We start from the raw sequence: 27979 nt of genomic DNA, 5'->3' as shown, positions 1-27979 counted from the left end.
CCAGGTAAGTTTATTCATAAAATTTTTGTTGTTTCTGTGTATTATAGAAGTTATTAGTGCTTAGGAATTAATTTTTTCTTTCCAGAAGACAAGTAGTCCTTGAACAATGAATAAATGTTACTTGGGAAAAGAGCTTGTTATCTACTCATGTATTTCTCTCATGCTTGTTATTCCACTACATTCAAGTATACATGAGTATAATCAGCAATGTTCTAGACTAAATATGTTCCAGGTATTTGCAAGTATTAATTAAGGTTATAGTACAGGGACTTGAACTTGAATTTCAGATTTGCAAATGAAACTTAGGCACAAGTCCCAGCTAAAGAAGTTAGACAAGTCTCACTGTAATGAAGGTATGTGCTGGGAATTCCAAAAAGAATTAATTCTCAATTAATATGGCAGTACTGTTTTTACCTTGAAATTACTAATACAAATCTCACCATTTCCCTGTAACTCAAATAGATGTTGGTTTGTTTAAAGTTTGGCAGAAAAGAAAACAATTTACTGAACTGTGGTTCAAGCTTGAATCATGTAAGACAAGAAGAAAGGTAGTATAAGAAAGCATTTAATTCTAGAAATTTTTTTCAAAATAACAAATAATAGGGCTAGAGCACTCAAACTAAATTCTATCACACTTTTACAGCAAAGTTCAAAGTTACAAGAGACTCATCCTGTTTTTTGCTCCTCTAACAAAACCAGTTCTCTGCCATTCACCCATACTAAACACTGACACATTTGTTTCACCCTTTTTCTATTACTTTGAAAAAAAACCTAAAAAATCTCACTTACCTTTAACCATATGTCAAATCACTGGATCACTGCTTCACAAAAATATTTCACAACACCTCAAAAATGCCTTACCTTGGTGCAGAGCTTCCCCAGGCTCCATGCTTGTCTGTCAGGATGTTGATAATTTTCTGTATTAGCTGTGTTGCAGTCACCTGGTCCCGGTACTTGGCTGCAGTGATCAAATGATGACACATTTTTTCTTCTTCCCGTTTGTCTGCAGAGTACTGGGCACACAGTGACTGGCAAGAAAATAAGTACTTTATTAATCTGTGTTTTAGTTACACCACCCAAAGGAAGTTTGATGCACTTCCTAGTTAATTACTTATACAAAACCCTTGAGAGAGAACAATTAACCCCATGTTCCAGGTTTGAAAACTGAGGCCCTGCCTACAGGAAATCCATCTAGAGAGCCAAGCAGAGGATCTTGGGTTTCCATTAATTCTTTAACCACATCACACACACGTAAAATCTAGCAAAAGCCAACACTTTAGTGACCAGACTGCATAATGAAACATATATAAAAGTGGTTATGCCTGTAACAAAGTGAATGGCTTTATAAAAACAATGGCAAATTTCAGAATAATGAATGTCAACTAGCTGATCATTCCATTCCCATGACTCTTGATTAGATTTGGGGAGCCAACTGCTTGCTGTTGCTTATATAAATATATATCTACGAAAGTTAAGGAGAAAAATCCACCTTTTTTCAGATAGACAGGAAACAAAATGCATCTGAGGATTAAATCAATCTTTACCAAGTGGCTTCTCAAAGTTGAACAACATTTGCAGGCCAGCATGGGAAAGTCAGTAACTTTCCCAGCAGTATTGCACCTGTTGTATAAACATCTTCTCTTGCCAACCTGCTCAGAAGAAAATTCTAGCAAATAAGAGCTCTGAACTATGAGAGATTCTTTGTTACAACATTGTCTCATAGTTTTGGGTTTTGTTGACCTTCTGAAAATTTGTCTGTTAATAAAGGATTCAAAAAACGGGCATCAAATTTTTATCACCCCCTAGCCAAAACCCCATTTTGCTGTACATAAAAACCCAAAAGAAATTCAAATATTGATATAAACAATAAAGGCTTTTCTCCACTTCAGCACTCTCTGTAATTTCAGTTTTCATCTGGCAATTCCACAGATCACATATGCCAGACAAAGCATTTTGGCCTTTGTCAATGATTGGATTATTCTATGATCTAGTTAGTGGAATGGACACAAATGTCTGCCTAACAACAAAAAAAATTGCTTTTCCTTTGTGAAGCACAGCTGATGCAGACACAACAACAATTATTTCTCAGAGGTTAGATATCAGCACAACATCATATGCTTTTTATGTTTAAAACAGTACCAACACCTTATACATATGTACAAGCCCTCGAAACTTGCTGCAAATAAAAAAATCAGCAGGCTATGAATGCTATTTATATATGTGTATATAAATATATATGTCATATGAAGTAACAGAAGGATAGAAAGAATGTGAAAAAAAACCACAAAAAATTTGGTCTTTTGTAGATTTTCACAGACATTAGACAACAAAAACATACTAACAGATGAGTACATTTTAAAAAACCATTCTAACAATTTTCATTTATTTAGGTATTTCCTTAGCATTTCCCCACACTTTACAGCAATGCTCACCTGATGAGCAGACACCAGAAGGACTGAAGAATAAGCAGCTAACTTTCCAAGTTAATGAGACATCAAAAATTGTCTTTTGTATTCCTACATGAAACACTCTGCCACCCCTCTTCACAAAAGTATAAGATGACTAAATCATACCCAACACTAAACAGGATTTTTCCAGCTCTTTCTGAACACAGCTGTCTGTTCCAATACCTTGGACTATTTTGCACTCATGATGATTCCAATTTCTCTTCAGCACTTTGTAAATGTTTCACAAGCTGTTATTTTTAAGTTGCCTGAAAGGGCAGAATCCTAAAAACAAGTGAATAAGGTAAGCTAAGTAGTAAAATGTTTTAAAGTGCTCTTTAATGGATCCTCCTTTACAATTTGAACAGCAACTTTTCATATCTGACATAAAATCCATAGATATAAATCACATTAGAGGGTTATTCTTTCCCCATTATCAATCTCTGTCTCTTTATGGAACATTAAAGTCACATTTGACCTTAAAACATGATAAAATGGAAATCAAACTAGAATGTTTTGTAAAAGATATAATGAACTTGTACCTCTTTAAAAAAAGTCTCTTTATGATGTGATTTTTAACACATTCTTCATAAAATACCAACAAGGATTTTCAAAATGTAGCTGTGACAAACTAAGAAAAAAAATGGTATTTTATTGTCCTGACAACTTCCATGAAAACATAAGCAGCCTGTTATAAACTGCAAATAGAACTACACTTTTCAGGAAATTCATCACTTAATATGAATAAAATTTTGCAATTATACACCAAAACTGAGAGGCTCCCACAGGCAGCAATCCCACAAAATCATAACATCACCCTAGGAAGAACTCTTAACCATTGCACACTCTTAACAATATATACTTTACAAACAAAAACAGAAAGAAACCACAGTTTCACCAGGTATCTGTCACTTGGGTATATAGCTACTAACCCTAAGAAAGTTCTGCAAGAACAGCCTTCTCTTTGACCATACAGGTGTCTCACCAGTTGTTCAGTGGTTCAGTTTATACCCTCAATATATACCAAATATACAGCAAAATAGAAGTTATTTCTCCACCTCACTCTCAAATACTTTGAATAAAAGAGTGAAAGAAGACTGGTTCCATCAAAAGAATCAGAAAAAGAGCCATCCTAAAGTAGCCAATTACCACTATTCTGAAATTAGACTATTCTGAAAGCACTACAAAGTCCCTATTTCTGTTCATTTTCAGTTTTCTAGATGCCAGGTTCACCTGATGCACTGCTTAAAAAGATGCAGTATCAGGATATGGACTGGTACACAGTCAATACTTCACATTAAACCAAACCATTCACTTTATGTAAAATAGAAATTCAGCTTGATTTCTGTTTGTGCGCAATCTCAAAAATGTATTTTCACGGTTTTATTTTTTTTTCAGTGTTTGATCTCTTGCACCTGCAGTGTGCACCCTGTCATGCCAGAATATGGTTTTACAACTAAGATACACAGTTAAACAGAGTTGTCAAACCTTCCTTCCACTGCTGCCTTGATCTACATTATTTTTGTTATGTTTGGGCAAATGTGCAATGGAACTGTAATCACAAAAGTACTAAAGTCACACTTAGGATGAAACAGTGTTGAAAGGAGGAAAAAATGCATTTTTATGTACACACCTCACAGGTTACCCCCAAAATTCAGTGATTGTTGAAAGTTTTACAAAGGGGAACTGTATTAAGCATGGAATAGAGGCAAGATCCTTGTTTTCCAGCCCTTCATCCAGGATAAAAGAAAATCCTTTGTTTTGCCATTATCAGAGAACATTCTCTTCCTGGGAAAGACTGCAGGCCATTTGAACACATAAGTTATCTAAAGATTCACTTTTAAGGAACTGGAATTCTGAAGGGCCACAGGGTCCTCCAAAAAGCAAGTTATAGATATGAAAACACAGACCATTCTACATGCAGGAAATATTCCAGAAACAGTGACAGGGTGAGTTAGTCTATTATGCCTGTCTATATTCTAATGAAGAGCAGGATTAAATTAGTCTTCAGAACTATTTTATCTTAGATCTTTACAAAAACGTCAAGTAAAAGATTTTCTCTGCATGGTACCACCTGCACCATGCACCTCTGCAGCCCCAAAATTGCAATCTAATGCTTTCTACAAGCGATTCAAAAGGTTAATAGGGGAGAGTTTTTAAAAGAAATGTTGCACCTTTATATTTTTATTCTTCATCTCTGAGATCACTGAACACTTTTACATATGCCAATTCCTTTGTCTAATTTAGCTAAAAGCTATTGGCTTTGTGAACAGCCTGTCTCAGAGGGTGTCACTTAGGAGGAAAAGTCATCCATAGGATAAAGCAGTAATGCAAATTCCCTGCAAATACAGATATTTTAGTAAATGAAGGAGCTCCTCAGTCCTCTGCTTTCACAGATCTTTGCACTTGACCTCTGACCTGAGGTTTAAAGTCTGGACTAAAAAAATGCTACCCAGGGAAATCTTACAAAGATTCCTGAATAAGACTTAGAAAAATGAAAGCTTAAAACCTCAACAGCGAACAAAAGTCAACCAATGACAACGTCTGACAGGCACCGTCAATTCTGAAGTGATGCCTCTGTCATCCAACGACTCCAAGTATTGATTTCTCTCAGCATGAAAAAAGCCTAAGCCAATGAAATAGATATAGCATCATCCCCCCGATAATAGCCATCAAGGTTAACACCAGCAGAACACTTATCAAAGTATCTCTTCTATTTCTTCTTGTTTTAATGGACTGAACACAATGCAATGGCTTCTCATCTCTTCAACCCGTGGTTTTCCTAACCTCATTTATCCACTTTTCCAGCCTTTTATCTGATTTCAACATTAAAAAGAATCTGCATTGAAATCAAGTGTTTGTAATATAAATGGGGCATGGGGAGGAAAATGAAAAAGGAAAAAAAAAAAAAAAAGTAGGTTTATAGCCAGATATTCCTGATTGGGAGGGAAAAAAAAAAGTGCATTTAAAATAACAGGGGAGGAAAAAAAGCATGCAGTCACACCAAACACTGGTAAAACTATGGTCATGACCAGAAAAAAAAATCTACCACAATCAATTTGGGTTTGTGATTAGAGAGAAATGCAAGGATCTCAAGAGACATCTGGTTTTAATCTGTGCTGAGTCAACAGCTTTATTTTTTACCTTAAAGTCTCACAGAATTAAGCTTTAGTAAACCCAAATAAACACTAGGAACAGCACTTTTACGTAGATTGCATCTTTCAAATGAACCCAATTTAGTACAGTAGGTAAATGAGACAAACTACTGTGAGTTCAGCTGGAAAAAGAGCAGATGTCAGAATAAAGAAATACTGAAAAGTAGAGACAAATAAAATCAGATTTCTTCTGCAGTGTCCACTAGCACCACTTTTTCAGCCTTTTTCTTTGATGTTTACCTAAATTATATTATTTGTGCAACATTAACACCCTCAGATCAGAATCAAAGACAAAGCTTTGCACAAACAAGATCTCTCTTCCTTTTTGCTAGAAACTGGGATTTGCTACACTATTCTAACTCTCTAAACATCACTGCTAACCACTGGCATAAACAATATCCAGGGACACATGTTCTTTTTAAACCCAAGGACCTGTTCTTACTGTACTTATGTCCAAACATTTTACATTCAAATCATGCACTAGGACAAGAACTTTCCTCCCTTCCTCTTTTGCAAATCCAGTTTGTTAGCAGTCCCTCCAGGCTGTTCTAGTTTAAAACAGTCTAAGAGCCTAAAAGCAACACACTTGGGCAATAAATTTAACATTTTTTCCATTCACATCTTCTAAGCACAAGGCATTTTTCAAGCTAGAAAAAATCCAAGTACCATTCCCTATGCTCTAGAAACAGGGAAGCTCAGCACTCCTGCACAAAATCCAAGTACCATTCCCTATGCTCTAGAAACAGTGAAGCTCAGCACTCCTGCACAAAATCCAAGTACCATTCCCTATGCTCTAGAAACAGTGGAGCTCAGCACTCCTGCAGAGGTGGCTCTGTGCTCTCAGATTTGATGTTAAGCAAAGGAGCCAGGGATAATTTCTTCAGCCATTCCCCAAGCACATTGTATCACCCTTGTGACATTCAGTGGCTTCAACACCACCACAGAGATTACTGCTGTATTTCTAGCCTAGTGCAACAAGCAAATTAAATCCACTAAGAACTTCTGCAACCGACACACTCTCTTATTTTATAAGGAACACCCACTCTGTCCAAAAAATGACATATACTTACATAATCTAAGGATTCACTAGACATTCCTAATGAGGGCCAAATTAAGGTCACACTGGTGTGTTATTTCACTTGGTTTTCATATCATCCTTTCTATGCAACTAAGTTTTTAAAAGAGGGTAAAATACCTTTTAATCAGCTGAAAACATGTAAGTATTGAAGTGGGCCAAATACAAAGCTCTGGAATGCCCTCATTCATTCTCTTACTGTGACCACCACCTCTCCAAATGCCTCATTGCACTGAGGCACAGAAAGGATTTCCATTGCCTTGAAGGTGGGAACAAAGCAGTTCAGCAGTTTTGGCCCCAGCAGCCAAATGAGTGCTTCCCCAGGATTCAGATTTCCAGACACCCTGCTGCCAGCACAGCTCTTTTACAATCCACAGCACCAAGACTTGGCACAGGAGTGACACCTGAACAGATTGAAAGTCACATGCAGTTCAGATGGCACAGCTAAACCTGAAATGAAGTCTCTAAGAGCAGGTAACACCAGTGAGGATTTTTGAACAACACAACTTACTAGTCAAGAAGCCCTTAAAGGTACCATATAAAAAGAAATTTTTCACAAGTTTTGTATCTGATTCATTCTGAATAATTTATCATGCTATGGGCATTTCTGGAAGTAGGGAAACTACAATACCTTAAAACATAGGAAAAACAGACATTCTCAATGAGTGGGAAAACAAAGCTAGAACAATTCAGACAAGGAGATAAACCAAAGGATAATACAAAATACTTACTCCAAAGTACCTTTTACCATATTACAAAATACCCTCATAAGTGCTATTTGTAATTAAGTTCCAAATAAAGTCACTATAAATGTGGCTTCAGTTTCTGGCTATAAAAAAAAAAAGTGAAAGGTATTTGCATGACTTAAAATTCTTTAACTTCTATAGCTATCAAAGAGACAGCTATAAATACTTAGGTAGATCAGTATTAACACCTGATTTATGTTAATGGTCTCAACACTTACCTTGGAGGAATGTATTTCTATGTAGGTTTCCTATTATATAAATAGTCACACTGATAGAATCCTAAGCAAAAATAGCCAACATGCCTTTCTTGATTTTGTTATATTTTTGCTTGATATTCCTGCTACATCACACTTACTAAATTTCCTTATAAATTTGCAAAACATATGCAAAGAAAACTCATTTCTAGCCAAAAACCTCTTCATAAACAGTTTCCAAGCTTATGTAAAGTTCCAGCTTTGCAAAAGGCAGAAAGATTAGCCCCTTGAGATATCCCTGCAGTCTGGGTCTGTGTTTCTGGTTCTATTTTCTACATAACTCCCCTCAAGCACTTTTCAGCTTTCCCTGTTTAGTGTCTTGGATTCAGAACACAACTCTGATTTTAATCCAGAAGTTTGAGAAAGTATCAAAATCTATCAATTCATGAACAAAGAACAGAGAGATCACCTTCATTTCAGATAACAAGCATTGAGGCATAATAATTTCCTATCTTGCTATGATGGGTTTCATACCAGTGACAAGCATATCTTTAATAAACATAATTACTTTGGATACCACATGGTTTTTTAGGACTGGGCTTCTAAAGAAGTCACTTATGAGGCTTTGTGGGAAAATTTAAAAAAAAAATTAAAAATTAAAAACATGTAATTGTCCTTACAAACACAAATTTATTACCCAAAAGGTAGCTCATCTGTCCTCACCAGCTTCTACCATGGCTGCTCCAAAAGCTAATTTAGTGATTTTGATGTCTGACAGTTCAGGACCTTTGCAGCCTCTCACAGTGGAGAATGATCACCTGGTACATATCCTTGAGCAACACTGCTAAATAGGACAAACACAGGTTTGCTGGCAAAGTATTTCCTTGCCACACATGGAAAAAAGTCCTTTAGTTACTGCCATTAAGACATCTTCATTTGTATCTCCAGAAACATTTTAATTAATTATTAAGGAAAAGTATTAAGAGTGGGGTTTAGTTTGTTGGAGTTTTTTGGTCAGAAAAATTTCTATTTACTAGAGAGAATCTGTGAAAGAAAGAAGGATTACATAGCATTGCACAGAATTTTTTTATAGTCTATTCAAGAATAACATGTTCAGTGCTGCCAATTTACAAGTTTCTAACTTATACTCCAAAATTGTTCTTTACCTCTTTGTAAACTAAGATTCTTGAGAGGCTTATTCTTTCCAGGACCAAGTATTTTAAAAGCAAGATAATTTGATAAAGAGGATGACAAAATGGCAGACAACAAAACAACAACAATAACAAAAACAAACAAAAAAAAAACACCAGTAGAAGTAAAGAGAAGAATTTTAAAATATGTCGATTCTATATGGTCTTTTATAGCAGTTATTCTTTAAAATCATTCCTAGTCACTGACTTTGGAAACATGTTAAGAGTCACAATCCCAGCTTTGGCTTAACCTCTGCCTTATCTTAAAGCCTCATGTCAGAGTTCCTATAGCATCAAACCATGAAAAGCTAATTGTTTTAACTTTATTTTTTCCCCCTCTTCTTTTTTCTAGTGTTCTATGTTTTGTGTTTCATTCCACCTAGACCATGAGACTTTTTCTTTATTATTGGTTTTCATGCAGTAAGGTAACATGATTTTGGAACAGCATGAGATGTATGTGAAGGTTTTTTTAGCTAATATTTTTTTTATTCAGAAAAAGTTATGAAAAGTTTCTTCTGGAAAGGTTGACATTTGGCTCTAAAAATTGTTGGGAGGAGGATAATTTAATTTCTTTTATAACTGGGTGATTTTACTATTCATAAAAAGACAGTATTTGAAATATTCCCATCATTGAAAGTGTGAGAAGACAACAGCCTCTGGGTTTCTTAGAGCAGTCTTAAGTGAAAAACACTCATTCATACAACTCTAGATCTTTATACTGAGCAATACAGTACACAGGCTGAGAATGTTGCTTTAAAATTTATATTTTTTCTTGCTGCCTTGGTGTAAATGAAAATACTGCAACCATGCAAGAGACAGTATAGCAACTAACACAGATGCTCCCTTCAGAGAAATTAAGAACTATGTAGCACCAAGCAGCTCCTACTGGCATCATCCTTTATGTTGTCAATTTTAATTTAAAATAAATAGTCCCTAAACAATTTGTTTACCTTTACATAAGAAACATGTAAGAGCCACTTCCTAAATTTTCTGTTTAATTCTCATTTCGATGTTACTCTTCAGAACTTGTGAAATACACCAATTTTAAGGTTCTGATGTTCTTGTTGAGTTTTGACTTTGGCTCTGTTTCAGTTCAGCATGCAAGGTTTTTTCCTCTGATTGTTTTGTTGGTTTTTTTTTAATGGCATGAGGGTGATTTTTTAGCACCTCAATACAATAAGCAGCATTTGCTACCAACAGCTGAACTCAGGGTTGGTGTAAGACCACAAAACAGATTACAAATTCCTACTACACAAACCCTGCTTAACTAGACTTTTCTAATTGACTTTAACTCAGTGTAAAATAATACCTGGATACTTGGATCTTGTTATGTTTAGAGCACAATAGCCATGAAAGGATTAAAAAAAACCAACACAAATTCTGTTGATTTTTAAAACACAAATCTGAGTTTTGGTGTGAATTACAGTTCACTCATTAAAATTACAGGTTTTCAAATGAAGTACAGTGACTAATCAAAATCAGCAGCTTCTACCAAGCATGCACAAAACCAAAAGAAACTACTGAAATTACATAAAACATTATATAAAACACATGTAAGCCAGAGTTACTGAACATACCAAAGAGCCATGTAACAACATCTCCTACACACTTTAACAGCTTCAGTTGCACTCCAGCCAATACTTCTAATATTCCAAATTTCTGAACAGCTTCAAACAACTGTGATTCAAAAATAACCCAGGAAACATTCCTCCCTCCTCTCATGCCGACCATATGAAATTGCCTTGCAAAACAGCATTGGGCCAGTGCCAAGAGGAGTGATGCTGCCTACAGGGCTCTCTACAACTGCTTAGAAATCAGGTATTTGGGGTCTCTAACAGCCAGCACAGGAAAAAATAATCAACAACGTTTTAGAAGTGAGAATATCTGATTTTTTTGTTGTTGTTTCTTTCATAAATGTTCCCTTGGGACCAAGGGCCAGCACAGCTGAGGATGACCCAGTCCTGCTGGTGGTAGTGGAGAGAGGCCAGAGGCTCTGGTCCCAAGTTGTGACAACATTTGTTTCACAAGTTCCACACATTCTCTAAATTGCAGCAACTGAGAATTTTGCTTGCTTTATCTGTCAAGGATTGGTAACAGCCACAGAAGATGGAATCTCAAACTGCTCTAAGGAAACAGACAATTCAGGATCGTTTTGTAAGACTTCACTCTCAAGTTTCTGCAAGGACAGGCAGGGAAAAGGCTTGAAGAAGCACAAATATCTCAAAATCCATTAGGCCATAATCTTGGCATGACTACTTAGACTTAGAATTTGCTCCTGTAAATTTCTGACAAAAAAACCCCCAAAACAAAACAGTATCTTTGCACTAGGATACAAAAGAGAAAAACATGGAATGATGACCAAAGCACTTGCACTGCTCATCATAGTCACTATCATCACTTTCCAAGCTCTACTTCCAAGAGGTATTGAAATCTTTTCTTTTAAGAAAGCCAGAAATCTTTGAAGGTGCATTTTCTAAATAGTGAATTAATAACAGGGACTTAGAAGTGTGAGCAGGAAACGGGAGGGAGGAGTGGTAAGACAAATAACAGGAAACATCTTGTGTCAAGCAGAATAGTGAGGAAAGTTTGGTTTTTCTGATTGGCAAATCTTTCTAAGGATTGACTCTGCCACTTCCAGTTTGACTCCAGATTAACAGTGAAACCCAAAGATTTCTAAGTCGCTTAGAATCTCCCCTAACAAAATAATCACCAGAAGAGAAACTTAACTGACACATCTTCCTTTTCATGACCTAAGATCATCTCAAAGGAATTGGCTCAGCTTTCTCCCATCAAGGTCAAAGAGAAAAATCAGTAGATAGATTCATTCTGTAAACACTTCAATAAAAAAAATAACATGAAGCAGGAAGGAAAATACTTTTTAATTCTGTTATAGTGATTCCCACTCTAAAGCAAATACAGGGAAGTGAGGATAAAAGCCTGCACTGCAAAGCAATGAGGTAGAAGAGGCAATGGGAAAAAACCTTTCAATTCCAGTTAAGAATTCTGATTAGTGCAGTACTTGTTCCTTTTCCTGGAAAGCTTCATAGATCTACTCAGAAATAAAAACTACCTTTGTAAAAGATTAGGAATACCACTCCTGGATGGATGTGGTTTGACAGTTTTCTACCATTTCTACCTCCCTGGATGCCAAACAGCCCCATCTACTCTAAACTATAGATAGTTTTCATCAATTTAGTTGTAAAATCCTTATTTAAGCAATTACTGTCTATTTTCAACCATCACTCATGGAAGTGTTTATTTCTGCAAGTCGTAATATTTTGCATTCATAATGGAGCATTCTCAGTGAAAGGCTGAAGCTTTCCATGGAACAAGAAAGTAAATTATTGCAATAAATGCAACATTTTGTACAACTTTCTCCTCAATAATATATTAATAGATAAAAAAGAAAAATATTTCGTGGAAGAAATAGTGATAACAGTAAAAACCTTGACTGCAAATGCTTTCAGGCACTACTGACAAACACCTTCAAAAATTTTCTAAGCATCTCAGTAGGTTGTCCTGAAGGTAATTTTCATAAGCCACCTTCATGAACATCAAAAAACAAACCTGAAGGTATCAACTTTTGTCATGCCTCAATCAGAAGATCGCATTAACTACAAAATGAGACAGCTCCTACTATGATTTTAGTCCAAATAAGAGAATGATGAAGGTAATCACAACTGACTTAACCCAGAAGTCATAGTTCAAGATCAGTAGCTACTCAAAATATGGAGCAGAATTTCAATTCATTACTTTATAGATTCAGGTATGCTATGTCTTCTAGGCACATCCAAAGCTGGTTTGGGGCTGCAAATCAATCTAACATGAAGATATTTGTTCTTCCTTTCTTTTATAGGAACATCAGTATATACGTGCTTGGGTAAATAATCCAGATAAAAAGCACACATTGCAACCCTAGTAAGGCTCAGAGTTTAAAAATAAACTCTTTTTACATTCAGCTCTAGACAACAGTTTAGTGGGTCAGTAAATGAGAGCATACTGCAGATACACAAACTTGGACATGGTTTCTTCTTGTACATATAGCTGCAGAGTGAGCTGCCTCCATAAAGTCACTTCTAAATTTTCATTTCAACAACCAGACACCACAAAAAATATTTTACAAGTAACACAAATAAGAACATCCTGATACCTGTATGCACCAGTCTACCCCAGTAACTTCAGTACTGAAGAGCTTTTACATTAAATCCAGCTACAGTCAAGTGGATGAGCTTTAACCCAACAGCCTGAACTCAGGTCAGTCATAAATAGGATTTGTAATTTGGGTGCTTTTGTCATGATAGAAAAACCATGCAGAGACAGCACTAGAGTATAGGGAATTATTTTACAATTTTGTGACCTCTTTCTTCAATTGCTGCTATAAACAACCTTTTTACATAAAAACCATACTTTTGAAAATGAAACTGTATTTAGAATGTTCAAGACTACTGCTGAAAGACTGTCAAATACATCTTGACTACAAATGATAATATGTTGAATCGAAAGCTAACACCCATTTAGCAATCAGATGCATATTTCATCCTTAATGAAGGCCTGAAAAGAAGAGTTCACTTTATTCTGGATGCAGGTATCAAAGCAGATCTCACAAAGCAGCACAGGCGCATCATCTAAGGATCTTTTTCACATTAAGAATCCTATTAGAAGGAAAACACTAAAAGGTAATTGAATTTCCCTCAGTTATCTTCATCTCTGTCAGCTCCTGCTACAATAACTTACTCTCCAGAGCAGAGATAACTCAATTCTGTCCAGCAAGCATATGTTATGAATCTCCAAAGCAAACTTGTCTAAATCATTCTGGTCTTCTATCAAGGTTGGCTGTAGATATGAACTCTGACAGAAAGCAAACAAATTTATTTTTATCTTTTCAATAATTCGCTTCCCTCTGCCTTGATGGAAGAATCTTAAAGATATAAATGTTTCCTCTAATTCTGTAATTATAAAGACTGGTTGAAAACATTTCATCTGAAAGTTAATGTTATTAAAAACTCTTTGATTCCCTATTCCATTTTAACAAAAACAGAAGTTTCAAGTTCCTGTAGGCAAACAGAAACTAAATTATCATGCCATAATTAATGTTTTTTTCATAATATTTCTGATATTTATATTTTCACCTTCAGTGGAAATGTTAAATCTACAAATAACAACAACAGAAGAATACTCCAACCTTTTTTTTTATCGAAGGTCTTAAAACATCAGTAAGCACAAATCCTCCACTCACATAATCAAACTACTTTTATTTAAAAAGTCACATTTAGGGAAGGTGTCATGACTTACCTAGACCAACATCACAAAAGCAAAATAAAAGAAAAATTTGCCAAAGAAAGGGTATATGACAAGAATCAGTAGAGCTAATTCCAGAAGGAGAGAAAATATGAGATAAGAGCCTGATCAAACTAATATTAACTGTACAACTCCTGTCAGTTTGTTTCAGGCTCTCCAACATATATGTAAAAAACAGTCTGCAGAATGAATGAATAATGAATTGACAGAGTTCCTTGCTGACATTCAGCTACTCAGAATTGTTTAGTCTCAAAGGTGATGTGAGGAACTGGAGGGGAGGCTTGGGAGACCGAGCCATTATAATACTAAAACAGTACAGGAGCTTCACTTTAGACAATAAAACATAGAAAATAATCTAATTTTAGATATTAAATTGTTAAATAATTTGGCAGTATTGAGAGCATCAGCCATTATCAACAACAGCTTTAGTCTATTAATTACAGCAGTGTAATGAACAGAAGGTCCTCTAGGAAATACTGGTTGTGATCCATGTCTCCTCATCCAACCTGACTTACCAACAGGGAAAAGACAACCCAAGCATCACTTCAAATTGCAGAAGAGCTGGAGAGAATCTGAAAGAGTGTTACTGCATTTTCCATTTCATTAAACTCTTCCTTAAGAATGCACACCTTGACATAGGGCAACAGGCTTGACACTGAAGCCCAAAGATAATAAACACATAACAGGAAAGAAATAATGCTAAATAAAAATAAGTTCAAGTTTACAACTGAGTAGAGTATTTAAGTCCAACCCACCAGCTGAAATACTGAGAAAAAACACCTTCAGGTATACAGACCCTGAAGACCTTCTTTGACCTTGTCAGTCCAGTACCAGAATTATTTTAATGTAACATCTTTCTCATTTAGATCAGACTGAGTTACAATAGAACACATAGGAGAGATGTGTACTGTCATCAGTGCTTTTTCTTCAAAGCTGAACAATTCCTAACACTGCTCTTAAAAAGGTTCATAAGCAATTAAAGTTATCTCTGGACAGAAATTTTAGAATAAAATATCCAATCAAGCACAAACAGGATATTTGCTTTGCTAGTGCTAGAAAATTACATTCTATTTACATTCTATTACTTCAGACTGGATTATTGAAGAATCATTACCTGGCATGAGCTCCCATAAAAATCTGTACATGAATAATAAATAAGGTAAACAATACTGATTTATTTTTCATGAATAGGTGAGAACAACAACATTTCTGATGGGAACATCTCATTTGAAGCAAGCAATTTCTTACCTGGCTAGCTTAATTTTCATATTATAAATATAAAAAAGTTGCAGAAAAACATGGAAAATGTTTTAATAGACAAAACAAAATCTGTATTAAAAGATACAATATTTGGGGTTCAAAGAAAATGGCATTCTTCAGTAAATCTCCCCAGTGAAGGAAAAAAGAAAAATATGTCAACTATGGCATGATAGTTTTAAAAACAAAATGAAGTAGGTCAAAAGAGATAGAGGAACAATTGTATAAAGCCATGAAAGGCAGCATTCAATTATTTTTCAAACAGATCAGCTGGAGGAAGCCCATTAAGGTGTCTCTGTAGAACTAATAGAAGATCAAAGGGTAAAAAGCACTCCTGGAACACATGACCACCACAGAACAGAGATGTTATAAAAGAAAACTGGGATGAGAACAACTGCTGAGACCAAGCTGTGTCGACTCAGGTGATCCAGAATAACTCAGGGATGAGCACAGCCATCAGTTGCATTGTTCTTGTTCAATGCCAAAGGGAAGAAATACACCAAATAGACTCTGGAGGATTGCAGAAAGCAACATGGCAACAAGTCTGAAATTTCTAAAAGGCAAACTTGGAGCTGTGTTTCGAGCAAAAAGCAAACACATTGGCAAGAGCCATCATTGCCTTTGTAAAGGAAGCCAGGCTTCATTAGATTTCTTCCAACAAGCCACTTGAGACATAGACAAGAAAGATCCAGCTCATCAAGTCTGAATGCCAAAAATATATTTAAAGAAAGGCAGGATGAGATAGGGCAGATAGGAACATCTTATGGTGGAGTTAAGATGTATTCCCACAGCAAAAGATAAGTTCAAAGACCTATGGAGAGTAGATTATTTAAGCTGATTGACAATTTCCATAATAATCTGTAACAAGATTTATGAGAAAGGATAAACAGTTTTTAAAAGGAAGTTTATCCTTCACAGGAAGAGAAAAATAAGCAGATTTGTTAAATATCTAAAAGAAGTGAGAAAGGACAAAAAAAGTTGAAATCTCAAACACTGTAAAACACTGTGCATGATCTTTCTGGATATTTTTTTTCAAATTACACTTGGTTAGTCGCCTTCCTTTCACATGAGACAATTAATCCAAAAAGTTGCCACCTCAGGAACAAAAGAAATTTAATCTCCTACTTTGGGACTTGCCAACATACTGCAGCAGAACAAAACTGGTTAATCCTCCCATGGAAAAAAAAATTCTCCTATGCTCAGCACTCTGTGAAGCGTTTATAATACCTCAAAAATACGTTTAGAAATAAAAGTCAAGTTTTTTCTTCCTTCTACCAACAGACAGATGGTGCTGTAACACCTAAACGTCCCAGTGCAAAAGGCAGCATTTATTTAAAAATAAAAGTTTGAGAGAGTAAAGCCTGTTCATAACAATATGTATAAAGCCTTGTTTTCTATTGAGGAAACATCTAACTTCCTTCATGTTTCCCCATTACATTTTTGCAGTCCTAACGACAAGAACTTTTGGGTGCATTCCTACAGCTTGCACTATCCTTTATCTCCATGTGTTCTGTGGAGAATCATCACTACTGATCCACTCCAAAAGAGAGAATTCCCACTAAAATCATTACAAAATCCTTTGTTTTAATAAATAAGAACATTACTATTAAGTGTGCTGAAAAAAACAATGCAAAAGGAGGTTGCAAAAGCCATAGAAGGTTTTTTTTTGATGCACAGGTTCTATAACAAAGAAGCTTTCCTGAAAAATATTGGTAAACTATGGAGAATACAGACCCAGTCAAGGATTAAAGCCTCCTTTCCCACAGTAACTTCTTACTACATATAGAAGCAACAATCATCTACAGGAACTACAAAAACACCAAATACCTTTCCATAATTCTTTCAAGGGCTCTCAAATGTTCCCTTTGACTTAGGGGTATTCTGCCAGAAATTACTTGCAGCAATTTTTAGTCACTTCCTCTGATGTAAATAACATATTCCAACATTTAATGCTCAGTGCACCAAAGGGGAAAAGATGTGGAATACAGAAGATTATCCATCAAGGGAAGCACTGGATTTTGCCTTCTGCCAAGGAAAGAAAAAGCAAACAGCTCCATCCAAGTCACTATTGGAATGCTTGCCTAGCCTTGCATCCCACCTCTGTCAAGGCAATACCAGTTTTAAGATTCGTTTCCCAGCATGAGCCATGAAGTAAAACATTCTGTTTATTACCACAGCCAGTAAATTGACACTGAGTAAGAATTAAAACTGTGAGGAAGTCCAAGTCTTCCGCATGACAAAACATAACTGAACACAAAAGGGCAACAAATTCTACAGCAGCTGGAAATGCTAGATTTAATTATTGAAGAGAAATCATGCAGAGAAGTTAGCTGCCTAGCATGATTTATAACAAATGCAAAGGGAAAGTCATGTGAAATTCTCAGTTAATCAACAGAAACAGCCAATAACAAGAATGCCAGCACTTTCTATTTCTATGGATGACAAGAATTTGAAAAAAAAAAGACCAAAAATTCAAGGCAATGACACCACACAATCTTTCAAAAATGACACTTTGAGGAGGGAGGCCATTTTGCCAATTATAGTAGCATTCACATTTTACTGAAAAAAGTACCAAGAGTTTTTTCTTTCCTCAGAATGAAGAATCCTTGTCCACCCATTATAGAAAGTATTCTAAAGATTATTGTGGCCGTCTCTTCTACACACACCATAATGTACAACATTATTATCAGTTTTGTATTGCAAATTTTCCCCTAATTTTCTTACTTTTCATGTGAACCTTCCATGCAAAAAAAACCTCAAAACACCAAAAACATGACAAACCAAAACAAAACAAAAGAAACCATGTTCCTGGAGCAATCATCAAAAATACTTTTCTCAAACATTTAGACTTGGTATCACAGATTTTTGCCTAAATCCAGTAGTGCCATCCAATAGCAAACTAAAGCTTCACTAGAAAGATGAAACACTGAACAGCCCAGCCTAAAAACCTTGCAGGTTTGCTTATTTAGAATTCTATAAATATGTATATTCACCCAGAAGTACATCAAGAGATTTATATAAGACAGGAGGCATAGCCAAGGCAATGGGCACTCCTGTCATAAATTATAAAATAAAGTCAATTAGAGTACAAATTTCCCTCCCCCTCCTCACACCAAATCCAATTATTCCCATAGGCCTGACTCCACAGCAGTCTGCACAGATAATCTAAGACATAGTGAGAATCACCACATTTTTCAAGGTCATTTCTAGCAAACAATCAGTGGTAGCATGAAACTACCATAAAGGGGTTCCCCTTCAGGATTTTCAACTCTGCCAAACACCAAGGGTGACATTTTGAAAAACACCTAAGAGACATGTACATAAAATCCCAGGCACAATAGGGTTATGAGGTGTATGTTAGAAATGCTCACATTCCCACATTCACTGCAAAAATTGTGTTTCATTGCTACCTCATTACAGAAATGAGTGGAATATTCCTTCATCAGGCTTCTTTGAGGTAACTCAAAGGTTTACTGCATATCCAAAGTTACAGCACAAACTGGAACAACAAGTCTAAAAAAAAGAAAACAAACCCCAAAACTTTCCTTGCTTCAAAGACTCTTCCCATGTTTTTGGTCATGCTACTGTATGGAAAGGGTTCCTCTCCATGTTCTTACCAATGCAGGGTCCCACCACATGGAGACACAGCAAAGCCCAACCACAGTTTACACAGCAAAGTTCACACATGCTGCATTTTGTTGCTTCTGTCTCCTCCTGGATGGGACAAAACTGATAGGTGGGCATTTCTCAAACCACTTCTGGAAGGAAAATATCTCTCCTGTACTTGCAATGAATTAAAAACCAAACAGAAGTGGCACCCCATGCAACTTTTTAAAATATCACCTGTCAAACAATTTTTTGCATCACATTTCTAAGATGCAGTTTACAGTACAGCAGTGCCTTTCCTGTATTTCCTATTTTCCTAGGCTTTTTCTTCCCCTTACAATGACCATCCTTACCCCATTTATAACTGAATATACACAATTACACATAAATAGAGACCCTCATTATGAAGCTTGCATAAATTTCCCATTGCTTTCTCCTGCCTCACTGTACTCCAAATACCAGACTTCAGTTTTAAAAAGTAAAAGAATTCTTTTTTACTTTTACTTTTACTTTTAAAACTGTCCTTGCAACATTGTGCAAATTCTTCAAAATCTGACTCAGATATTGCAAGGTTCATCTTTATCATGACTTTTAGAAATGGAGAATTACAATCAGGTAGTAATATATGCTATAGTATATACCTATTATATAGTACAGTATATACATATTACTTAGCATACAGCATAAACATACTAAAGACGTTTAAAAAGAAAATCTGGGTTTGGATTTTTGGTGATCCAGTGTTAACATGGATTATTTCATAAGCAATATGAAACACCAGACTTGCAAGTCTGAATAAAAAAGAGAAACAGGTAATAGTTCTTTCCTTATTTCTCATCTGAAGGCCTTTATCCCTCCTCAACCAAGCTCATCTCCTTTCTCCTTAGCACTCAGAGAGCAAAACTTCCTTCTGATCTGAACCACACATGCCCATCCCAACCATTTCTTTAAAAAACCTGCAACTAGTAATTACCAAAAGTACAAAACATTTTTTTATGTGATCAAACACACATTTTCCTATTTTCCTGGGCTAAATCTTATAGGATCACTCCTCTGCTCATTTTCTTCACCTATCACATTAAGAGACACGGATGGAACATGGTACAACAGAATTTCTGTTTGTCAATGTGGTACCTGCAGACTCAGATGGATATGGATATGACTAATGGTTCCTCTTTCCACAAAAGAACAATACTGACTGAAGTCTGCCACAGACATCAGGCTCTTGACACATTCTACATTTGGTAGAATCCAATAGTTGTATATCCTCAGTTTCTACACCTGTGGAAGTCATGCTGGATCAAAGATTTTCCAACACAGGAACAAAACTAAACTGGATAAACAGACGGCTGATACTTGAGTACACCATTTTCCATTTAAGTTCACCTGATGAGTTAAACCTCTTGAGCCACCACCAGAGAGACAGGACAGATTCAAACCAGCATCAGCCTAAAATATCAGCCAACTCTCATCCCAGAGACTTGTCACTGCAGAGCTCAGAGCTGTATTAAAAATGTAAGCTGATGCTCTGTTTAAATTTCTTCCAGACACCATAAAAGGTATCTTGAGGCTGAACTAGGGCTAAGAGTGCAGCTGTCACTGAACAACTGTATTCACAGAGAGCCTGTATTTATACGACAGAGCCCTTCATTTCTCTCACGTTTCCTACATACACACACCCCTCTTTGCAAATAGTTTGCATCAGAAGGAAAGAAGTGGGCTGTTCATCTAATCAATAACACCATGTCATGCATGGAGTTTCTGCATAAATCCAGAGCAAAAGATGTCAAGCATGTCCCAGTCCAATGATTATCAGGCAACGGAGTAAAAGGATGCACTTTTCATCTCCACAGGACTGTCGCCAAACCCTTGATGTAATAAATGAAACATGCCTGCTATTTCACCATGGCAGAAGGGTACTGTAGATACCTTCCAACATCTCTGTTTGCAGGAGGGGGTAACTAGCTCTAGATGAAGTGCAGATATGTTATTAGACAACGCACAGCTTGAATCCTGGGGCCAACACAGATGACCTTTAGAACATAAGCACTGTCTAAGACAAATATGCTTTCATCTTTGGGGAGTATTTTTTCAAGTAAAGATTTAAGAGGAAAACAGTTTAGAAATACGTTAAGCACAAATGTGCCTTCAATCTCTTAATGCTTCATTTTAGAAACAAAACCACAAGTAATATCACATGTCAGAAGAAAGACAAAGTACTCTTTAAGTAGAATATTAGTGAATTGAGAGAGATTTAGCTTCATTTAATTTACCCAATAATTAAAGCACAGGGAAAGCTGATACATAATGTAACCAAGATCCTAAATTCGAGGTATGACCAAAGTGATTCAGAAAACAGGCTTGTATTTTTGTCAGAAGTAATGCAAGTTTATTACAAAAACAGAGACCATCATTTCACTTTAGATTCCCTTAAGTGGGGTGAAAGTATGAAAACATAACTAAACCACACTGAGGCATGTAAAACATAAGGAGAATGGGTTTAGAGAGGGATTAGTTAAACAGCAGATGATACAAAAAGAAAAAAGAAAGTAATTTCTCATTTTGCACTTCACAGGCTGTTACCACTTATCTTCAGCAAAGTGGTTTTTTTCAGACCTGTATCTTGACTGTGATGCTAAGCAGCTCCAACACATACAGTGATATTTGCTAAATGGAAAAGAGCAGCATTGGTATGATAAAATCCTTTCCCCCACAATCTACAGTGTGCAGATTTCAACAAGTTCTGAGCTGCTCTGCTCAGCCTGTTTTCCCATCAGAGTCAGTAGCAAACTCATCAAATCACCCTATGACTGCAAAGCACCTTTCAGAGTGGAACCTCCCGAGCCTGCAAAGCCCATATCTCAGCCTGGAATCCTCAAGCACAGTGGGATGGTCATGCTTTGGTGTTCTGCTTTTTTAAACAAGATTTCCTTTCTTACCTCAAATTCAGCATGGCGGTTAATATCCTCCGCCCTCTGTCTGCTCAGGATAAATTCTGCTTCATTAGCCACTCGTACCAGATGCTCCTTCATGGTTTGACTCAGCAACCTGAGGACAGAGAAGATTTAAGAACTGCCTTAAAAGAATGAAGTCCAAAAATAAAAATCTGGAAATACAGTGTATATATATGCAAATATCTTGGATTCTTATGACTGACTTTATTGTGCAAAGAAAAGGGTATAAATAAGGTTGGAGGGTAATTCTCTGGCAACTAGTAAAACTGTATTTCAATAGTAAACCAAAGTAAACATTAAATAAAATGTAAACACTCCAGACAGTCATTTGTTTTACCTGAAATAGAAACATGTAAAAAAAAATCTTTCACATCTACCACAATATAAAGTAAGCAGTTTTTGCGTATAAGCATCCACAGTTAAAGCTCTAGCATAATTGATGTAAAATCTAAATAAAAAAATGCAATGCAATACAGTTCTTCCTCCAAATGCAAGATTGAAATTTTACGGTAAGTATACATTTAAGTAATATTTTCAGGATTATAAAACACTCTCAGTCTCACAAATGAAATGCTAAGATATACATTGTTCCAGGTTATGTACAGAATAAAGCTGTAATTCAAACTGAGATTTCTGAGGCCTTCATAAACCCTGAGTTTATGAATGGCAGCAGAGCTGACAGACTGAATTACAACCCAATTATTCTCTGAGTTCACATATTGTTACCAAAAACATTTCCTTTTTAATTAGTTACATTGGGATTCATAAAGTTAAAACTGGCTATACAGGAGCCACACTGTTTTAGAAGGTGCACATTTCCACAGGTTCACTCAGACATACATCAGATAAATCCATTACATGCTCTACTGATTAATTCTTAAAAATATCTGTTACTAAACCTTTTTTTTTTTTGTAAGGTTTCCAGTTGTAGAAAAAAGAGCAGCAGAACATAAAATCAATTGCTTTCCTTGCACATATAAACTAAAGTACATTTCAACAAGTTCAGAGTGTACTGAAAGGCTTTCTGTACAACCACAGGATTTATTATGCAGGATGTCTTCTAATGTATCCAATGTTAATTTTAACCACAATAACTTATTTATCTGAAATAAGGCTCCACCTGTCTCTTACTGTATGTTTGAAAGAGTGATGCTCTGCTGTCTCTTTTCCTATGCTTTCAGAATTCCACACATGCAGGAGACTTGCAGGTCATATGCCTGCTCCCATGAGAAGAAACCCAGAGGCAGAGCAACACCTGAAGCTCTTTGTTCACTGCCCCTCTCATTCCAAGGCTCAGAAACCACGAGGCCATGAGCCCAGGAACCAGCCAAGTTGGTGGATTAGTCTCTCTCCATGGATGAAGTCTTGAAATAAGAAATTTGCACAATTCACTGACTTCACCTTCTGTTTGGGGAGGCTTGTACAAAGCCGCCAGTTTAAAACCACATTACAATTCCTTTTATTCTTTTCTGGGTTTAGTCACTATTAGAATGGATGTAGCTGTTGAGCAACAAACATACAATTCTGCCAATTTATCTGCATGCATTAGTGACAAGCCAGCAACAAGAAACTGTACAAGCAATTGCACAGTCTGGGCAGATTCCAACTGCTTGACTCTTTCCATGATCTCCAGTAGCACATTCAATCTGACACATAAGCATTTGAATAAACTTTTTTTATTGAACTAAGAACTGTTTAAAAAATTAAGAGGATCACAAATGCTCATGTACTACAATATCATGTATTATAAGTTGCATGTAACACAGTTGGACAGTATTCCATTATTTTCCAAGGTTATCAATACCAATATCTTCTGCTAGCTTGATCAGACTTTGAAAAATACCAGCTGTCCTCTAAAATCTAACATCAATCTAACATTAATTATACACTCTGAGTCCCACTTTTTCTTCATCTGTTTAAGAAATCACCCTGTATAATAATTAACACTTCACAGCATGGCTTTTTTTTGTCTACCAAACCAGTGAGCTGCCCAGCACCTGCCATGCATGTCCAGAAAGGATGGATGTGCCCCAAATAAAGCAAAGAACTACATTCCCTCACACAGGAACAACCTTGTCCAAACAGACTAGAAGTGTACCTAGTGAAAACAAATACACTTCAAACTCCAGGAAGAGCTTTGTCTCCTATGGATTAGTTGTCTCTTCTGTCACCGCCAGCCCTCCTTACTAATCCCACACACTTTCCTCACTTACTCTACCACACAGGGGTAGTTGGGTTGATGAAACTGAAACTTTTTTTTTTTTTTTTTTTTAACATTCAAGAACTTGAAATTTAAATCTTTCTTTTCAGTTCAACCTTTTCCAAACACTGCATATGCTTGGATTAGCTCTCTCATAACAAACAATTCAAGTTGCATTATCTAGGGCAGTTTGGAGTTTCTTTATGAAAACAGTATCCATATACATGGCATACCACACAGATTTCTATTTGGAATTTACCACTTAAGTATGGAACTTTGCAAAATAAATATACATATCTTGTAATGTATGTATGAAATGTAATGATGGCATGATATAATAGAGGAGTCTGTAGCCATCATTAAAAAAATCAAAGGCAAATGTGAGCTCACAGCACCTGTATAAATGAACACACCTCTGCTTATACGTTTAAAATGAAGTTTTAATCACCTCCAAAACACATATTTTGGGAATCTTGGCAGCTGCTAGTTTTCCCTTTAAGGGAAACAAAATGTTGAACAGAAATTTGTTAAGTGTAGCTCACTGCTCTCAATAAAACAACTGTTCCCAGGCAAGCAGACGGTTGCTGAGGCAATGACAGGAATTGACTCTTGCTGAAGGATTATCCCAACTCCAAACTACACACAACACATTTTGTACATGTGGGAGAACACATAAACCGAATCACCTAGTTCAGGTAACTTTGAGAGACAAGCACCATCTTCTTAAAAACGTTTAGAAATATCTGATTCTCCTCACTAAGACAGAAAATGGCCTTTCATGGATTTAAAGGATCACAATGGTCCTTGCTGGTTCCTACTCTGGCCTCCCAGGCAAATTGATCAGGAATGTCTTCCTGAAAACAACTTCATTTCCTCCAAACAAGTCTGTACCTTCTGTTTGTACTACAGGAGACCTTCCAGAAAAGTTTTTTTTTCTTTTTTTTTTTTTGAAGCTTATAGGATCATAAATTGGTTTCAGTTGGGAAGGACCTTAAGGATCATCTCCAACCCCCTGCCACCTTCCTGATAAGAGTCTCTTCTCATTTGTTTTTAGTTATGGCATGCTATTGAATTATTATTTTCCTGACCTTAATACAAGAAGAATGTGGATGGAGTGTTGATTGAATACATTTTAGAAGTTAGACATGATTATCTATGAGACTCTGGGGCTTGCAGTTCACACCAGATTCAAGGTCTCAGAACGACTTTCTTCCCAAGCACTTTTCTTCCACACTGAAATGTTTTAAAACATGTGCTTAACTTTGAAAAGATGAGCAGCCTAGTAAAAACAAGCATGGGGATGGATTCCATGCTGGAAGTTAAATATATACTTGCATATTTTGCTGGGTCAGGAATGAAGTGCTAAACCACTGAGAGAAGTAGTTCCAGCCAAATACATGAGATAGAGTGATTTTCATTGTTTTGCTGGAAAACTGTGAGACATAGAACTACAAAAAAACCAAAAATAAAACAAAAAAAAAACACCTATGTAAAAGGCAAAAGCAAGTGAGAGACTGACAAATTCTGGGTTAGTATTACTGATGTCTAACAATTATCAGTTTTAGTCAAAGTATGAAAAAAGCTTCTTAGGTGACAGACTACAGCTGTTTTGGCACAAATCAATCACAAAGAACTGCAGGGAGAGACTGTGAGTTTCAGGTGCTCCACAACAGAGAACTCTGAGACAGCCAAGCAAGGTAACTTCTCCTACTTGCACTCCTTCCTCATAAACCTGCCATGTAGGAGATTCTCTCACTTCAAAATGGGGTATGTTCTGCATGGATACACATGGACTTCTATGGGATCTGACTGCTCAAGGCGCTAAGTGGTGGAATTACTGTTGCAAGGGTGTTTCACAACTGCCTTGTGGAACACAGATACTTTACAGACACTCCACTGAATTCTCAAAAAATATAGTTAGTCCATAAAATCTTAAAGACAAACAAATTTATTGACTTAAAAGAGGAGACAAAAAAACCCAAACCCAAAACCAAGCAAACCAAAACAAAACCATAAAAAAACAAAACAGAGCCCCACTTAAAGTTGTGCAGACTCATCAAAACGCTGATTTGGACATGCCTTAGCATTAAATGAAACACAACTTTGAAAAGGCAGCTGAGAGGGAGATGCACCAATCTCATATTTTCTATCTAGGAGAGCCCATTGAAAACTGTTGTGTTCACATTCCAGAGCCACTTCACAGTACTGTGACAGATGATTTCTAAAAATGTCCCATCAGATGGCAATAGTACAATACATGTATGCACCCACAATACAGCACAGATACCTTCTTGTTACTCTTGCAATAATTTATTTTTTTTTAAAGCAGATGTTACCAAAAACTTTTCACATTAAAAAACACTTCAGAACTCCCAGGTGCTCGAAAGTGGTTTCTTTCCTTTTTCATAGACCCAGCAAATTAATTATGTATTCTAACAAGAAAAAAACTCATACCTACCTTTCAAAGCTCAGTGAAATAAAAAACTGTTTTAAAAATGTGTACATCACAGTATATCTTTCTGCACACATATGCACACAAAAAAAACTAGGTAGCATCAAGAACCCCACTAAAGTCAACTAATCCACCTCTGAAACACATCCAGGCTGCAATTCCTAATTTTCAGCTCATTTAGAATGCTGTTTTAAGTCTAGCCTAATGATGTTATGTATTCAAATTCGCACATTAACAAAGCTGATTTTTCTTTATTTTTAAACAAACCAAAACAATAACATCAAGACTCAGAAATCATCAAAAATGTCTTTTACAAAATGCACCACTTAAACAGAAAGGGTTGTCAAAAATCAAAAAGCAAGGAAATGTGGAAAATAAGTCTTTTTTTCTTACAAAACAAGACAGAGGGGCAGGTTCTATGTCATCAGAATCTCAGGACAAGGAGGCTGCAGCAAGGGGAGCAGACTGGCAGTAATCAATCCTACTTTGGACCAGACTGCATTTATCCTTTTTCTCCTGAGCCTTTTTTTGGTCAATTATGCACAAAGTCTGTCAGTTATCATCCGTTTTTTCATTAATAGCTCTATTTTTCTAAGTATTTTTCCATCACAGTAGTTGCTCCTATGGCAACATTCATTCCTTGCGAGCGCCCGCAGCGCTGCAAGTGAGAGACAATCGAATGGGGCAGCCTACATCTGTCCCCCATTTTCCATTCAGAGAGCATCCAAGCAATGGGCCAGCCAGCTTGATTGCCAACTATTTCAATATTAAAAATATTTGCAACCATGATCAGTCAAAAGCAATACAGACAATTTAAGACGAGGAACAGCAGGTGACGTGTGTTTAAATTTTGTTAGTACAGCTTTGAAATTCCTCCCCATCTCTTTCGGATATAGAAATATAGATGACTGCAGCATTCCAGATTTGATATCATTAGATCTTATGTATTAAGAGAATAATACCAGTTGCATTTGGTGATTTCTAGAGAGGTTTGGGGCTTTTTTTTCCAGTTGGTTGATGGAGTTTCTACTTGCTAAGGATGTTAAATTTGCATTCTGTTTGCCGTCCTTCTTCTCCCAATAACTTTTGAATTAATTGTATAATTCCAATAAACATTTTTAAAAGAAGGCTATAGTGCCTCAAAAATAATTTTAAATCTAAGGGAGCACAAAAGCCCTTGCAAGATTCACTACATGAAAAGACACATTAGAAAATGTTCTGATACAGAGGGGAGAATTTTCATTAGATTTCATTCCTCATTAGACAACAAAGAATGTGGCAATATAAAAAAACTACAGAAAAACCAACATGGATACGCTTGTGAATCCTTATGTTTTGGGCTGTCTTGTTTGGATAAGGATTTGAAAAAACAAAGGTAAGGAGAGGAAATTATATATGGATGATGTTA

The 27979-nt window shown here is 36.2% G+C and overlaps 1 protein-coding gene across 1 annotated transcript in view; it reads right to left on the bottom strand.

The window, feature by feature from the left end:
* LRBA (LPS responsive beige-like anchor protein) overlaps nucleotides 1–27979 on the bottom strand; it is a 357700-nt gene that overhangs the window by 210364 nt on the left and 119357 nt on the right. The window contains 2 exon segments of the mRNA XM_056489737.1: nucleotides 862–1028; nucleotides 21905–22013. Of these exon segments, the coding sequence (XP_056345712.1) occupies nucleotides 862–1028; nucleotides 21905–22013 (276 nt within the window).

Source organism: Oenanthe melanoleuca, chromosome 4, assembly GCF_029582105.1.
Source record: "Oenanthe melanoleuca isolate GR-GAL-2019-014 chromosome 4, OMel1.0, whole genome shotgun sequence".
NCBI lineage: Eukaryota > Metazoa > Chordata > Aves > Passeriformes > Muscicapidae > Oenanthe > Oenanthe melanoleuca.
This window is presented reverse-complemented; position numbering and strand designations above follow the sequence as displayed.